At 42.1% G+C, this 16,233-nt stretch overlaps 2 protein-coding genes across 2 annotated transcripts in view; both read right to left on the bottom strand.

Moving 5' to 3' along the window:
- Positions 1-16,233, bottom strand: part of SYNPO2 (synaptopodin 2) — a 163,722-nt gene that overhangs the window by 16,919 nt on the left and 130,570 nt on the right. The window lies entirely within an intron of this gene.
- Positions 3,290-15,520, bottom strand: LOC121101842 (synaptopodin-2-like). Its single transcript, XM_040626197.1, has 3 exons — positions 15,474-15,520; positions 12,861-13,672; positions 3,290-10,398 (listed from the first exon to the last, which is right to left on the bottom strand). Exons 1-3 carry the CDS (start codon positions 15,518-15,520, stop codon positions 8,186-8,188), a joined length of 3,072 nt encoding a protein of 1,023 aa, XP_040482131.1. The 3' UTR covers positions 3,290-8,185.

Genomic DNA, 16,233 nt, shown 5'->3' with positions numbered 1-16,233 from the left:
TTTCTGCTTTTTGTCTTTTTATTGTGTTCGACCCCTAAAACTGGGATGCACATTAACAGAAAAAAATGAAAGAACTTGTCTAATGGCTGTGTGTGTTTTCCTCCTTGGAAGTTTCTGAAACAGTAGCTATTGTTTGTTAAGTGGCCCTTGCAGTAACACTAGTAGCTAGCACCTGTTGAACGCTTTCATGCGCCAGGCACCGTTCTATACACCTAACACTGTGGATTCCTTTAACCTGCTCGACCTGTGATGTGCACCCAGTATTGTCTCCATGCCACAGAGAGGGACACTGAGGCTCAAAAAGGCGTAAGCGTCTGCCTGGAGCCTCCCTACGAGCCAGAGGCGGGCCTGACGCAGTTGCAGGCACCTGGGCCCGGGACAGAATGTGCCTCTGTAGGCGTGGGGTTTGCGTGCATGCTCTCACCTAATCACAGGTGAATGTCACTGAAGAAATGGTTACCTTTTGCCTCCCCTAAACCAAATTGTGACTTTTTTAATTTAAAAATTGGAGGGGACTATTTTTCTGCATTATTGTTCTTAAAATTTGAGAAATTTTTCTTCTTTGCTGTTCTTTGTTTTCCTTAATTTACCTGGTGTAAACTAGCACAGCCCTAGCAGTAATATACGATGCTAGTCGGCTGGAAGTGGGTGTTTGAGGAGTTTGGTCTAGTTCAAATTCCGATCAAGGGTAACTAGCAAAGTATTAGGCTCCCCCCTATCATGTAATGAGTTATAAGCAAAAAGGCCGATAGAAATAAAACTATAGCTTTTCTCCTCCCCTTGTACCTGCCTACAAGTGTCTGTCATTTGGGGCTTCGAAGCTCTAAGAAGTCTTTTTCATATTGATTTAGATTTTCATATTGATTTAAAGTAACTTTTGAGTTATTTCTGAGACAGTTAAAACTTATTGCTCTGATGGACAATTCCTTTCATCTGTGACCTTTGTCTTGCGATCAAGAGAGGTAATGTAGTCTTGTGGTTAGTGAATGGCTCTGGTCCCTGACTGTCAGGTCTTGAGCCTTTCCCCACCTCCTTAGACAAGTTCCTTTTCTTTACCTCAGTTTCTCATCTGTAAAATGGGATGATCATAGTATCTACTTTATAGTCATTTTGTGATGACTGAAAAAGTCAACGTTTGTTAGCTATGCATCTAGCATATGGTAAGCCCTCATAATTATCACCTTATTAGTGGCTCTATGATTTTTAAATAAAGGCAGCAGAGCTCTGCAAAGATAACGAGGAGGTTTTTACAATGAACTTAGAAGTTCACATCTTCTCTCCTTGAAGTTAGTGATGGGAATGCTCAGACCCCCTGTTTAGAATCCATTACACCAGTTCCTCAGGAGATGTTTTGAAAATAACAGTGAGACATAGTTGAAGGGGGAAAAAAAGCTACTGGAAAAAACATAAGGTGTAAAAATGTCCTTGCTGGGAAGTCTTCCTACAGAAATAACTGTTGAGAAATGCTCCATTGAGGACACTGTGGCTGGAAACTTTAGCTGCCTCATGCATATCCAGGAGAGACTTCATGGAATGCTAAGATTCCAGTGACAACTATTTTTTAGATTTGAAACACTGAAAGTTTGTGACGCTTGCATTATTATTCTGTTTAGAGTTATTCTTGTTGAAATGTCTTAAGTTATTATGGGTTTAGTAACAAGCCAAGCTGGGTGCCGTTTCACTATTTAATAAGAATGTTCCTTGAGCTACATGTAGTCAGAATGGCATGAAGCCTAGGCGAATACTTCCTTTTATGAGAGTCTCCAATTTTGCTTTTTTTTTTTAAAGTGACAATTCTTCCCCAATCTCAGCCCATAAATATCATCTATTCATCCTGAAATAAGAAAATAAAAGAATTTGGGTAACTAGTACAAAATCACTGTCAAATTCACCTTTTTCACTTATAGGACAGATGCTTCTTTCTCAGAGGCTGGTTTTCATTTCCAACATACCATCAAAGCCTCTGAGTTTATGTGCAATCCGAGGAAAGTAAGGGGGTCCTTTCTAATGTTATTCAACATGGTCAAAGTCATCTATAAAGCCTATATAGAGTAGGCTCTTGCTAAATAGTTTGGGGAACACAAAACTATTAACGGAGTGGTATTCTGGGTCTAATGAGACTATGGAAACCATGTGGTACAGAAGGGAAGGTCCAGGCGTGGATGTCAGACAAAGGTCTAGTTCCAAACCCAGCCAATGACTTAAAAGCTTAATGACTATCCGACAGGTTGTTTAGCCTCTCTGAATTTCAGGCAGCTCGCCTGTAAATTGGGAATAAAACCTTCCTTTCAGCATTATTCCAAGGACCAAATGAAATGTCTGGAGTATATAATGTGCAGCATGGTGACTATAGTTGGTAATGCTCTATCGTATATGTGAAAGTCGCTAAGAGAGGAGATCTTAAAAATTCTCATGACAAGAAAAAAATTTGTAACTGTGTGGTGATGGATGTTAACTACACTCACTGAGGTGATCATTTCACAATAAATACAAATATCAAATCCTTATGTTGTACACCCGAAACTAATATAATGTTATACGTAGATCATATCTCAATAGAAGAAAAGAGATAATCTAGGAAAGATACTTGGCACAATTCAGGACCCAAAATTCGTGCTCAGTTAATGTTAGCTATTGTTATAATTTATGGGAAGTATTTAACACAGTTCTTGGCACGTAGTAGAAACGTAACACATGAACCCCGCCCCCCAACTTCTGCCTTTTCCTCGGGTCTCACAAGGTTGTTTGCATGGCTGCCCAGCATCCATTCCCGTCCATGCAGTCCTGCATTGGACCAGAACACCTGACTCGGGGCCTTTGAGTGGTCTGAAAACAGATTATTGTTAAGTAAAGATATCAAAGATCCCCTGACTTCTAAAATGTCTTCTGAAGAACAAAACACTTTGCTGTTTGATATTTACTCCCAAGAAGAAAAATTGTCTCAGTTTGTTCCTAGATTGTGCAGTTCTTTTCAACTTAGAGCTAATGCAATCCTTCGTTTTTTTTTGTTTTGTTTTGTTTTGTTTTTCCGCGAACGAATCATTAATAGTTATCAAGGAGCTCAGGAACTAGAGGCTGTGAAAGCAGGATTTCTCCATGGCTGCAATCCTTCGTTTTTTTTGTTTTGTTTTGTTTTGTTTTTCCGCAAACGAATCATTAATAGTTATCAAGAAGCTCAGGAACTAGAGGCTGTGAAAGCAGGATTTCTCCATGGCACATACGAACGGTATTATTTTGAGTGTTAATAGTGTTTATCAGGTAGAGGAAGGAAGGTAGGCTGGAAAGTCAGTCCTTGGGACTATTTTTATTAGGGACCTTGAATGTATATTTCACCAGTCACAAAGCACACATAATTTAGATAAACATGCCAAGAATGAGGTAACAGGGGTAAAAGAAATTCTGTGTACCAATAACAGAAAATGATATAAACTATAGGACCCTGTAAAAACCCTAACCTCTTTATACTTGAGATATACTTTACTAGCTAGCAAACCTCGTATAAAATCAGGAGTCTGAGAAATGTCTGACAGGATTTGATATTTTCAAATTAAATTTTTTCTTCGCTCAATTGCCCCTGAATGGTAAGCTCTGTGATTTCCAAGTGCCGAGAGGTCATTCGGTGTACAGATATACGTACCATAAGAACATATTAATATTTTGAAAATTTAATAAACTGGCTGTATCTGACAATGTTAAGGAAAGAATAAGTCTGATTTGGGGGCTCTTCCAGAAGACTGATTTTTATTGGCCTGTGGCTCCATAGGATAGACTATAATTTTTTTTCTTTTTTTTTAACCATAGAGGAAGAAATGGAGACTGGCCTCTTTTAGTGATTTTGCCTGGTGTTTGGGTCCTGTGGGAATTTGCGAGTTTGCTTTATGGCCTTTGGCCAACCCTGGTGGGAAGCCTAGAGAAGAATTCGATTCTGCTTTTTCCCAGAATACTTGTTGACGAACTTAGTAGCACTGAAGTGTTACATGAGTCTTTGTGTCCCCCAGAGTCCAGTGATAAGGGGACATGAGACCAGTGAGGGTCAGTGTGTCTGGGAATATAATGTTGGGTCTTAGAATTTATATATTTTTCTCATGAACTCTTAGCAATCTTTAAAACAAACTCGACAGCTCTGATTTTAGAAGGGAATGAGCACGCTTGCTGCCCACAGCTTCCCTCTGGAAGCATTTTAAGCATTTAGCTTTGCAGAAAACAATCACTTCTTTTTGATAACCATGACTTCAAATACCCTTCCTGCCGGGCCGGCTGTGACTCATAGAACAGCCGCGGATTTCAGGAACTCACCCTTAGAATACGGGTGCTTGCAGCTTCTCAACTTTGTAACTGGATAAAATGATACACAGCCAGGGCTTTTGTCTGGCAGGCTAAAGCACACTCAGATACTAACCCCTGTGTCTCCTCGGGCTCTTAAGGGGCTGAAAGTGCCACGGAGTGCCAGTGTTTGATATGCCTGTCAGCAGCACAACGACCTTCAAAGTTCTTTAACCTAGTAGCTGTAAATAGGACAATGGTCCCACGTTTGCTAGTCCACACCCTTTTAAACGCGGATCATTTGTTTTTGACATCTCAGATGTGACTCTCGCTGCCAGGCTAGAATTTAGGCTGTGTGATAATACTCAGCTGTCCCTAAGAAGCAGGCCATTTCTTGAAAGGGGTCAGCACAATCTAGAAGGATTAAAGAACCCTGGCTTGCTCGAAAGAATTGTGTGTAACTCGGATCGGCTTTCCTGCAGTTAAATGAGTTGCTTCTTGTGCAGATTAAATGAGATACGTGTTATCATTAACGATCATGCTAGATATATTTTGAAGTACAAACTTTTACATGCTCCAGAATGACAACCCAAATGTGTCTTATAAAACATATTCCTAATAACTTATGCTTTCTACTATGAATGAAGAGTCAAAATGCAGAAACTGTGATTCTTCCTCTCTCAAAACAGAATGTGTGTATTATTGAAATATTAGAAACAAAATCGTAAATGTTTTAAGATTGAAGTGGCAATGCTCAGATTCCCAGTCTTACCAGTTCTGTGATTCAACCTATTCTCCTACAAGACGGAGAGGCATACGCTGTATTTAGATTTATGTACGCCTCTCTTCCTAGAATATCTAGTGTTGTGCACACTCATTATGGCACAACGGTCCAGGAAGAGAGGCTTGAGGCATTGTTAAGGGGAAACTCGTGGGAAAAAATTGCATGAGATCCTGCAGCACGTCAGTGACTGTGACTACATTCTATTTTATGTCCCAGTGCCTGTAAACCGCACAGTGGATCCCTTGGGATAAGATGCATACGGCACCGAACATAACACAGGCACCCAGTCAATGATCATTGCTGCGGTGTTGGTGATGAATACTTGACTTCACAGGTGCTCTGCCTAGAAACTAAGCTAACGAAGGACAAGGGACAAGGCAAGGTGTTAAAAACTAAACCAAACCTGCCTCCTCATATCCCACAACCTACCCGTCAAACATCTGCTACCACAACAAAGCCAACAACACACAGATTGCAAAGGATGCCCCGTGGGCGGGAAGCTGAGGTCATGAGTTCTAAGCCTCCCACCTGCCACACTGACATCATTCCTATAACTCCAACCTTTCAGGTGGTACATACGGCTTATTCTGCATGCTAGTTCCCAGGAGGCTCTCTGGTCGAGGAGAACAGGGAAAGGGAATCCCTCTTACTCCAGGGTGCTGGCTCGGTCCTTTTCCCTCCCACTCCCCCATCCTCAAGTATGGTTACATTCTGTCACAGATGCCGTTTGGGAGGATTCCCACCCCTCCTCCATAATGTAGGACCATACGATTCAAGATGAGACCTATGCTTCCAGTTCCCGGTCGAGGTTGTGGATGCTTTGATTGCGTGCCTGGCATGTTTCTTAGAAGCTTTTTGGGAACCCTATGACACTCCCAGTTATGCTAGTGGTGTGTTTAGTCATCAACTCCAAATAGGGGCTCCGCTAAGATTGCCACCTGTCCTACAGGAAATGGACTGAAAACACTTCTCATTCCTACATACCACAAACCACTGGACAACTGGGAGTACTTGTGGGTCATTACCAGCCCAGGCTACATTTGAACTGGTGATCTCAAATTAACTACGCTGTGTTCCATTATCTTTCCTCTACTTCATACCATTCTTTAAATGCTATGTCAAGAATGCAAAGTTATAAAAATGATCTCCTTTCCTGCTTCACCTTAAGAAGCCTTTTTTGGTTGTCCTATTAGAAAAGAATGTAAGATGCACAGCATTTAACAGACTTCCTTTGCAGGGAACAAGTAATACAAACAATAGTGTTATATAATGGATAGATTGCTTTTTCCTTTACCCTGTATTAATCTCCCTAGCTGATTTCCAAAAAAGGTAAATGAGGGACCGAGCTGCATCCTGTGGTTGTAACCTCTAGGTAAACTGCCACCAAAGGCAATGGAAGATTTTCCAGAAAAAAAGCAAAAGAAACAGCCTCATTGTCCTGTAGCTGACTTAATTCTTTTCGTGTGTTCTGTCTTAGAGTTTCACAACGTGCAGACAAATGAATACGCTCACAAAAGGAAATTCAGAGATCTGGGGAGCAATAGAAGAGAAATATCAGAGAAATGACTTGGGTCAGAACAGCTCCTACAGAGAAGATCATTTTTAAAAATACGGGCATTAAACAGATAAAGAAGATGGTGATATTTTAATAGGATAGTGAAAAATATAGCAGGTTGACAGAGACAGCAGTAAAAGAACAGGAATACAGACATTTTCAGAGGATTAAAACAGTACCATGTACCCTCAAAGCAGGCAAGTTTTTATAAGATGTCTCTAAACATATCTCCTGTATTGAGTAGATGGTTTTCCTCGGAGCTGTCAAAAACGTTTCGTGGTTCTCTACATTAATTCCTGTTGAATATTTTCCATGGTTGGTCAGACTTGGACTTTAAATAGATATGAGAAAGGTCTTCAGGTTTACTGTCAGTAACATTATTACCTTCATAGCCAGCTGGATGACGGCATGATGTGTGACCAATCCAAATTTACAAGGTAACCTTGCCTGAATCCTCCTGGTCCATCAGATAGAAATTACAAAGTGAAGGTGTGAGAATAGAATTGCAAGGAACAGTGGGAGAAGCGGTAGGCAGAAAGCCAAACAAACACAAGGAAAACAATCTGTGAGGTCGCTCAGAAATGATGCTGATAATTGTGTGTTCTCACCCTACGGCCTCCACACACATGGGGTTCCTCGTGCTTCACAATCAGCCCCTGTCGTCAGTAACCCTTCATGCCTCAATCGCGTGCTTTCCCGAGGGAAAATAATAGTCCTAAGTACCTTTATCTGCAGCCTGCTCACCCTTTTTTGTCATTCCTGTGTACCGTGCTCTACCACTCGCCTCGGCTGAGGAACACAAACTTACACATTCACGGGCAACTGGAGATACACTCACTTCGTTTCTTAAGTAACTGGGAAGAGAAGATGGAAATCAGTCTCTAAGGATAATCATCCTTCTTGCCCTATCTCACTTACTTTAAGAAAGTCTTCTGAAATGAGCTAATACATAGAAAACATCTGGCGAAGAACCTAACACATGAGTGCTCAGTCATCACGGACACCCTCTTCCTTACCCTTCCTACTAAACTATGTACATTTCAACAATCCCCAGAATGCCCCCCCTGCAGTACCGAACAGGTGGCTGAGGTTGACAGACCAGAGCTGATCCCTGTCCTCCATAAATTTCTTATCCCGTAACACTAGTAATAGAGATAAAGCACTACCTAAGAAGGAAACCGCAGTCAATACATGTTATATTTTCACTACATTTGAACCTTTTCACCATAGGAGCCCAGCTGTTACGCTACATAAAGGCCGTGTGCAATGTCTGCTAACACTGATCACTGTCTTTCTTGTGACTAAAGCATAAATCCTAAGTATCCTGCTTACTTAATATAACGGCACATGTCTATGTGGGGGTGCTCCCATATTTTTTAAGTGTGCAAAGAAGATAAATATGTTTTAAGTCAATCTGAGTTAGATTTTTGACTCATTAAAAATATTATGCTCCTTGGACCCAGATTGGGAAGTGACATCTGAAATTAAGTAAGTCGAGGACTTGCTAGGCATTCTCAGGGACTCAAGTAACACTGCAAACAACTTGTTTCAAGCAAAGTGGACACTCAGCTTCGGCTACGAGATTACTCTTCCGCTATAGATGGTTTCCACACCTGCACTGGGACACCACTTTTCTTGGCTGAGAACTTCGGCCTTGGTGCCACAAAGTAAGACGTCGAGGCTGATTCTTGCTTTGGAGAGGTGGGAATGCCCACGGGCACGGGGGACGCGCTGACCGGTGAGGTGGCCTCTGCAAAGAAGGCAGGCTGAGAGCTATATGCTGGCACCGAGTACACAGACGAGGCCTGCGCAGTAGTGGGCGAGCCAGCGTTCACGGGCCGGGGAGGAAGAGCTTGCTTCACGGCGGGCACTGAACTGACCTTGGCGGATGACTTTTGGAGGAGGCCATCCTTTCCATCAGGAGGTTGGAAAGTAAACAGGGATGCATTTAGCTGATATGGTTGGTGCTTCATGACGTCCAAAGCATTGAGGGGTTTTTTGCCCTTTTTCTTGCTTGTCTTGGAGGCCTGTGGGGCTGATGACTGAGACTTGAGAGCAGCCAGAGGGTAGGAGGGGGAGTGGATAGGGTTGTAGGCCACAGGAGGAGGAGCTCGGACATTGGAGGAGTACTTCCAACCGGCTGGTAGAGACGGAGTGGGAGACTGGGCGCGAGCAGCATGGGCCTGCACTGTGTCGGAATCTACCACGTACTTCTCCATCCTCGACTGCCTTTTAGCAAAGAGCTGGGCTCCTTTCCCACTCATTCCTGGAAGCTCATTGGATGGTCCCGGGGCACCAGCATGAGCAGCGTTTACTGTTGGTGTGGGAGCCGTTGGCTTAGGTGTGTAGTTGGGATTGGCTACTGCTGCCTGTGGACCCTTGAAGGGACCAGCCAGGGTCAGAGTGCTCGCGGGCCGGGCAGGAGCGTAGGAAGGCTGGGCTATTTTGATGGAGGAGACAACGGTGCCCTGCGACGGGTTGGACGTGGGGAAGGCAGGAGGTTGGGTTGGAGCCACTCCTGGGGACCAGACCGGAGAAACTGGAGTTACTGGTTGGGAGGACGAGGACTTGACTGCAGGTTTCGGGGCGACAGGAGGTGGAGTCTTTTGTTTTGCAGTGGAGCTCTGCATGAAATTACAAGCCTCTGCTCCCAAACTGAGGTAGTCTTCTTCGGGTCCGGAATCGCCTCCAGCTCCAGTGCCCTTTTTGCCTTCTGAATTTTGAAGAAGTGACAAGAGTTCAGGATTTGGGCTTACTTTGGGCTCTTTAAAAGTGAACATGGGCTTTGTCGTGCTTCTCCTTTTGGCCTCCTGCAGTATTCCTGTTCTTTTTGCTGGCACGGCGATCCTTTCATCCCGGGAGGCTATCCGCTCAGACGAGTCGTAGAAGGCTGGCTGGGACCATGGGGCGGGCTGGGGCCACGGAGGAGGCTGTGCGGGGCCAGCCGTCGGGCTTGACACGGCTCTGGAGAAGCCTTCAGGTGGAGGTGTGACTGCAGAATAGGGCGGAGGCGCCGGGAAGTCCGCCATGGGGCTCGTCACGTTCCGGGTTGGGGAGAAGGGGGTCGCTGCCTGGTTCACAGACCCCGGGAAGGGTTTGGCTGTTCTGTTCCTAGGGATCATCCTCTGGGCCTCTGCTGTGTCGGACACCCCAGTGAAGCCATTGTGTTGGGGCACGTGGCCATGACCGGGGCTCACCTCGATGTAGCTTCTGCTCACAGAGCTCTGCATTCTTCCGGTTTCTTCTTCCTTCCTTTGGTCGGAAGCCGTGGTTCTCAGGCCGTCTGTCTGCACAGCAGCGGGCTCTCTGCTTGCCATTCCACCCACCCTCTCCTCCTCTTTTTGGGCCGCGATCTGATCCATTCGCTCCCTCCTCTTGGCAAACATGAGGGCGCCCTTGCCTGAGGTGTCTGGCAACATCTCCATCTTGTCCCCTCTGTTCAGTTTCTTTTCGATGTCCACGAGTCCAGAGTCCCAGTCGAAGTTCACAACGCGTGCGCCGTCGTCAATGTCAGACAATAACTCTTCATCCACCTCAGATTCACTCGTGCCCAGAAATGCTACTTCGCAGGTATCCTCTTTGTCACCGTCTTCCTCCTCGTCGGCCTCGCGCTCAAGTTCGCCCGTGCCGTAGCTGACTAGGGTGTATTTCTTGGCCCGCCTGCGGCGCTTCTTAAACATCAACACCCCCTTGGAGTTGGGGTTGGGGGCATCTGTAAGAAGGAGGGCAATGCTTTTGCATTTAGATTTTGCTTCTTTCACCTGCTTTTCTGACAGGCTTTCACTCCTCCTGAGCCCTAGGGAAAGTACAAAAATTATATTGAGTTGATGAATTCCAAGAAGACCTCATAGCAACCCAGAAATCAACTCTCCCGGGGGAAAGTAAATATGGAGAAAACATGCTTACAATCAGCCACTGAATTTTGAAGCAATCTAACTCATTTCTCTTTCTTATTTCTTTTAAAAATGTATACTTTTATGATGACATACAATGATATAAAAATCTCTGCACAGTGGTCTGTTTCACTTGCTCGTGTAAATACATCTTTATGTATGGTGATTAGACTATACGCAGCATACGGATCTTTATACTGTGACAATACACGCTGGAGACTCAACGTCAGTTAATAGGTTGTGATCCAAACTAAAAAGGAAATAATTTAAGGACATAATATTTTCTGAAAAACAAGGTAAGACATACCTTGTACTTCCGCATTTAAAAGATAAAATCTCAATATAAAACTGTCTCCAAGCATTTTTAAAAAGTGGCAGTGGGGAGGGCAAGAAACTGAAATTTCTAAGTGTTTCAATGTAATGAATTTAAATACTTAGGTTTTGTTCTTTTTTTTTTTTTAAACATTGACATCTCCCCAAAGTCCTTGTATTCATGGCGACTGGATTAATATAAACTAAAAAAACAGAATGAATAATAATTGAAGGCACTGAATCAAGAACTGCTAATGATTTGGAACACAGGATTGTTGTGAATACGTGTAAGAAATTCAAGCTACAAAGTTGTCTAGATAAATTTGTTTGAAATAGATTGCTATTTTGGAAATATAACACTACTTCAGTCGCAGCAAGAATAAGTGTAAATCTTGGGGAAATTTAAAAATTTTGTGACTAGTGACCCTCTTAACTGTAGGTAAAAGCTGATGCAGAAATTAAGTCGTTTACAATGAGAGTTTGACAGTTTTGAAGTAACAAACATTTAGTTTTAAATTTTTTATTTTATCATTATTGTTAGAAAAAATAAACTGCAAACTAGTTTATAGCATCAGTTAATTGTCCTCATGTATTTAGTGATAAAGAGCATGATTCACAAGCAAGTTTTGAATTCTTCAAAATAGTTAAACGGAAATTTCAGAAAAACTTTTTGAATCTTTTATGATTGAAAATTAGTTGCTTTTTGTTTTGTTTTGTTTTGTTTTGTCCCTGGAAAAAATCAGACTTCATGATTCTTTTTTTTTTTTAATAAAATAGAAACAGAGCGAATAGTTTTATAACAAAGTTACAGATATTCCCTGGCAATTGAATTTTATTTAGAGAAAACAGCGTGATCATTATCAAACATAAGTCCTTTTTTTGGCCAGTGTTATACAACTTACTATTAAACTGACAGCCACAGTTGCACAGTTGCTGCTCACTTCACTGCCAACATGTAAAGTATGTGAGTGCTGCCTTAATACACTTGTTTAATATGCCGTAAGTGTGGAGATGCATACGGATGCTTCAAGTATAAGGACGATTCACAGCACTTGCCAATAAAGCTACAAATGGTTATGCTAAAAATATGCTTGGAAGGGAATAAGGAGAGGTTAGAAGATTTAATATAGTACTTTGAATAACTGAGTTCGTTACCATTGTGTATCATTCATACCTTCAAGTGACTTTGCTAGTCAGCATTTACCTCCTCAAATGAAATTCTAAAACTGTTTAAAAAAGGAAAAAAAGACAGAGAGAGAGAAAAGAAAATAACAAAAATCATAAAACCTAACTGATGTTCTTATCTTCATTCTCCTTTCTGTAATCACTCCCTTGGGTAAAACAAAACACCGTAAACAGCCTTGAATTTAAATACATTTTACATTTGGGGACATTTAAATGCCTCCAGGGGGCTCGGAAGACTGACTCCTGTGTCTAGAAGGTAGATGAAAGGCTTTGCAGTGGAGTGAAGACATACAAAACGGAGCGGATCGTGTAACCGCTCAGGAGTCCACATGTCCTTGTCTGTCAAACTCACTTCTGCAAGCATCATCAAGCTGCACAATGATTTTTTTTTTCAAAATGAGGATCTGCTTTTAATATCAGTGGTGGAGCCTGTATTTTCAAGATACCTCTCAGCAGCAGACTCAACCGTTTTTGACATTTAAACTCGGAGTCCACCTGACTTCCAATACTCCCCTCTACTATTTTGCCTGACATCTTATAACATTCTGAGACAAATCAAAGAGACACATTAATAATATTTTCTTGAACAGCTCTTGGGCCTTTGGGGATAAAAGAAAGTGCCTTAAATACATTTAAATCTACGACAAGCTTCAAACTTATTGCCTCCATTTCAGAAATTGGTGTTCTCCACAACTTCCCATTTGTTATTCTGTGCATTAATAAAAAAAATTTTTTTTTCAAACCACAGAGAGACATAAGAAAAATTTTAAAAAGAAAAAAAAAATCCATGCAAGTGAAGCAGCAGCAAAATGCCCTAAGCTCCCAGGCCCCTTCCAATAGCCCAGCAGTGGCCCTGGGCAGGACTTACGTGCGTGGCGCGCTCGGTGCTTGTGAGGTCTGCTGTGATCCCTTTCCGAGCGTGGATCTTCTCCCTGCTCTGTGCCTTCTGATGAGACTGCAAAGGATACCAGAGAAGGAGGTGCTTCTGACTGCCCTCCTTCCACTGGAGAATCCACACACCCCTTTCCTGCCTGAAGCCTGCACCCTTCCGTCTTCTGCCTGTCCAAGCAGTCGAGTATCACTTCCACTCGGGGCAGCCCCGCGTCTCCTGCTTCACTTCCCTGGATCACTTTTAACTCTTTGCCACTGGAGATCTGGATTATCTTGCTGGACCTCAGAGAAGGCTCCCCTTTCTCCTTAGTGGGAATTGAATCTATGTGGACGATCCTGCCGTGCTGTACATGAGGATCTGGGTCAGGAGACTTGGATTTTTCAGCTCCCAGGAGAGCCACCACGGGGACATTGGTGACCTTGTGTCTCTCTTGTGAAAGGGACAGTTGTAGCTCAACCACAGGGCCTGGCTGTCCAACTTCTGCCTTCTCCCTTAAGATAATCCCCTCTGCTAAGCCTCCTGTTTGGGAGTCGAGCGTATGGGGAGCCACATGGTAGCTTGGGCCTGTTTCTTCTTTTATGCTCCCAGAAAAACCGGGACCGCTCCCTTGGTCCTCAGCTAGAGGAGCTCCACTCCTGACTGAGGCAACATACAACTCTCTGTGCTGGTTCTTTGCGGCTGGTCGAATTTGCAGGGTGGTACTTTCCACGCGCCCCTCCTGGGTGAGATGCTCTGGGCTTTTGTTTTCAGTTTCAGAGATGGAAGTCTCATTTACTCCACTGGATGGTCTGCACACAGAAAAGTCAGTCCAGAAGGTTAAATCAGTGTGTTACACCTGCCAAAGAACTTTCTGACAATTTTATGATACATGATACAGTCAAAATATTTCCTCTTAAATGTCAACTGCAACATATTTGAGAGCAGAAGTTGGCAACATGTTTACGTTATTATTTAAAGACCTTCCAAATAAACTTTTCTTTAAAGCAAAGCAAAAATGCTTACGAAAGATTATGGAACCTAAATCCGTCCTAAATTCAGCTTTGATTTTTTTAACAGCACAGGCTATAGCTACACAATGTCCTTTATCTGTAATTACTTGGGTGTTTTCAAATAGCCATGTTTGTTCTAATATGACAAAGCATTTCAACGTCTTACTGACTAAGTTTAGGTCTGAACATCGTAATATCATGTAAACATATTCAGCAGCTTCAGAGCAATGTTAATACACAGAGAATTCAAGTAATCCTTGTAGAGGCTGTGCTTTCTTGAAAGGTATGAAATAGAAGCTGTTTTTCAAGCTCCAGGGAGCATGTGTTTTGTAATAAGTGGACCCCAGCCCAGTACTCTTGTGTAAAGAGAAATCCTTTCCATGCTGCAATGAATCATTGAGTCATGGAGTATTTATAATCAGAGATGTCTCCCCTTCTCCTATTTGAACCTGTCTCCCAGAGCATTTCCTTACAGGATCTCTGAAGTCAAAACTGTTCCTTTATCTCTCAGCTAAGAAGCCCAGCTCTGCTCATCACCATCCTTTGCTTTCGACCTTAACCATTCCCAGCCGGTTTTGCAAATCTGGGTTTGCAAGAAGCAATGCCAGTGTAAGAGCCAAACGACTTCTTGCTAAAACTCTAATTTAAACTCGAACTGCTTTTAGAAGAGAAGCATCACTCACAGAACAGCTGTAGGAGATGCCTTCATGTCTCACATTTGTAAGTTTTTTTAAAAAGCAGCAGGTGTCTATCTCTGACCCTTTCCTCCTCCTTCAAAATGCCCCCTGATTAATGCCAGATCATCATTTGAAGGGAGTGAACCCCTACTCAAGGGACTACCCAAAGGAATATACCTCAGAATTTCTGACTAATGTTCAAAATAATTGATCCTAACTTTGCTTGTGCATTTAGGAAAGCAAAACTAAACAAAACAATAAAAAACAGATAGGTAAATGAAATGCAGCTTTCTCTAAGGAAGTAATCTGTAAAGCTTCCTGGTAATTAAAAAAAATTATGACATAGCATTTTAAAAACATGATGATAGCAAATTAGATCTTTCTTGTATAGGAAATGATCAATACACTCTATGCAACTAAATTTGATGGTGCCAAAAGGTCAGAGAGTTTTAATTTAGGAAGGCCTCGGATGGAAGTAGATTAAATCACTTTGAATTATGTTAGCAATCAATTACGAAGCTGAGAATAGAGTCATTTGAATTTATTCCAGTCTTACAGAGTGTAATACAGGCCAATGGATCATATAAATGTTAACATTTACCGGTAGCAGAAGTAAAATGGACATACATGAATACAAATCATAAAAGCACTAAAGGTTAAAGATTTGTACCTTAAAATGCTCATTTCCTTTCAGCTTACATAGGTACAGTGTTCAGATACCCAGAATGGTGGTGGTGATGGTGATGATGATGGTGATGATTGCCTTTGGGCTGATTTTAATTTGAGATTCCATTCGAATCTCATCAATTAGTTATTTATTTTGCAAAAGTCAAAATACTTGAGAGAAAATAATCATCATCGTAATGTCAGTTATTAAAAGCAGCAGAGAGCTAGTTCATTTATTTCTGAAAGTAAATATGTACCTAAGGCTCCGCTTTAAATCACCACGGATTTTCCCAGTGGTAGCCATTGTAATCAAAACAAGAACTAGTAGGGAACGTTCCAGACCACAAATATGGTCTGAAGAAATTGGCCTCATTAGAAGAGTAAAGACACTAAAAAGGGAATAAATTAGAAAAGGTTTTCCCCCTATTTGGGATGTGATTAAAACTTTAACAAAGATGGAAGTCTTCAAATACCTCCGAGATTTATGCACGATAATGGCAAACACTGTGTCCACACTTGGCAAGACTCCAGTTAGTTTTCTTTTAAAAGCAAATGGCAGCTTTATAATTAAGTGGGATCCTAAAGGCTTAATCATTGGGCTTGATGGGTAAATATTTAGATGGGAGAGTCTAAGAATAGGGCTACATTTCTTTTATTTTCACAAGATTATGGCCCTACCGAGTTCATGTGTGTATAGAAATGAAATCAATAGTGAATGATTATCAAAGGGGTAAGGCTGCAGGTAGTGTTTCTGCAGAGTGAAGACAAAACCTGGAGGGCTTTCAATTCTGTGTGAGATTGTCCTCTCGCATCTTCCTGAAGGCTGTTTTCCAGGAAGCCAGAACTTTCCTTTCTGGATTCATTACAGTGTCATGGTCAGAGCCTCACTTGCAAAGTCAGTATGGATTTGTACACAGTCCTGTGATTTGCACAGGACTGTAAAAATGTTGATGATGTCGCTTTTTTGTGATTGCCCTTGTTGTTTTCTTTTGTCTTAATGTTTAAAGTTTACTACTG

Source organism: Ursus maritimus, unplaced genomic scaffold (assembly GCF_017311325.1).
Source record: "Ursus maritimus isolate PB19 unplaced genomic scaffold, ASM1731132v1 scaffold_11, whole genome shotgun sequence".
In the NCBI taxonomy this organism is placed as follows: Eukaryota; Metazoa; Chordata; class Mammalia; order Carnivora; family Ursidae; genus Ursus; species Ursus maritimus.
The sequence above is the reverse complement of the archived record's forward strand: the minus strand, read 5'-3'. Positions and strand labels throughout refer to the sequence as shown.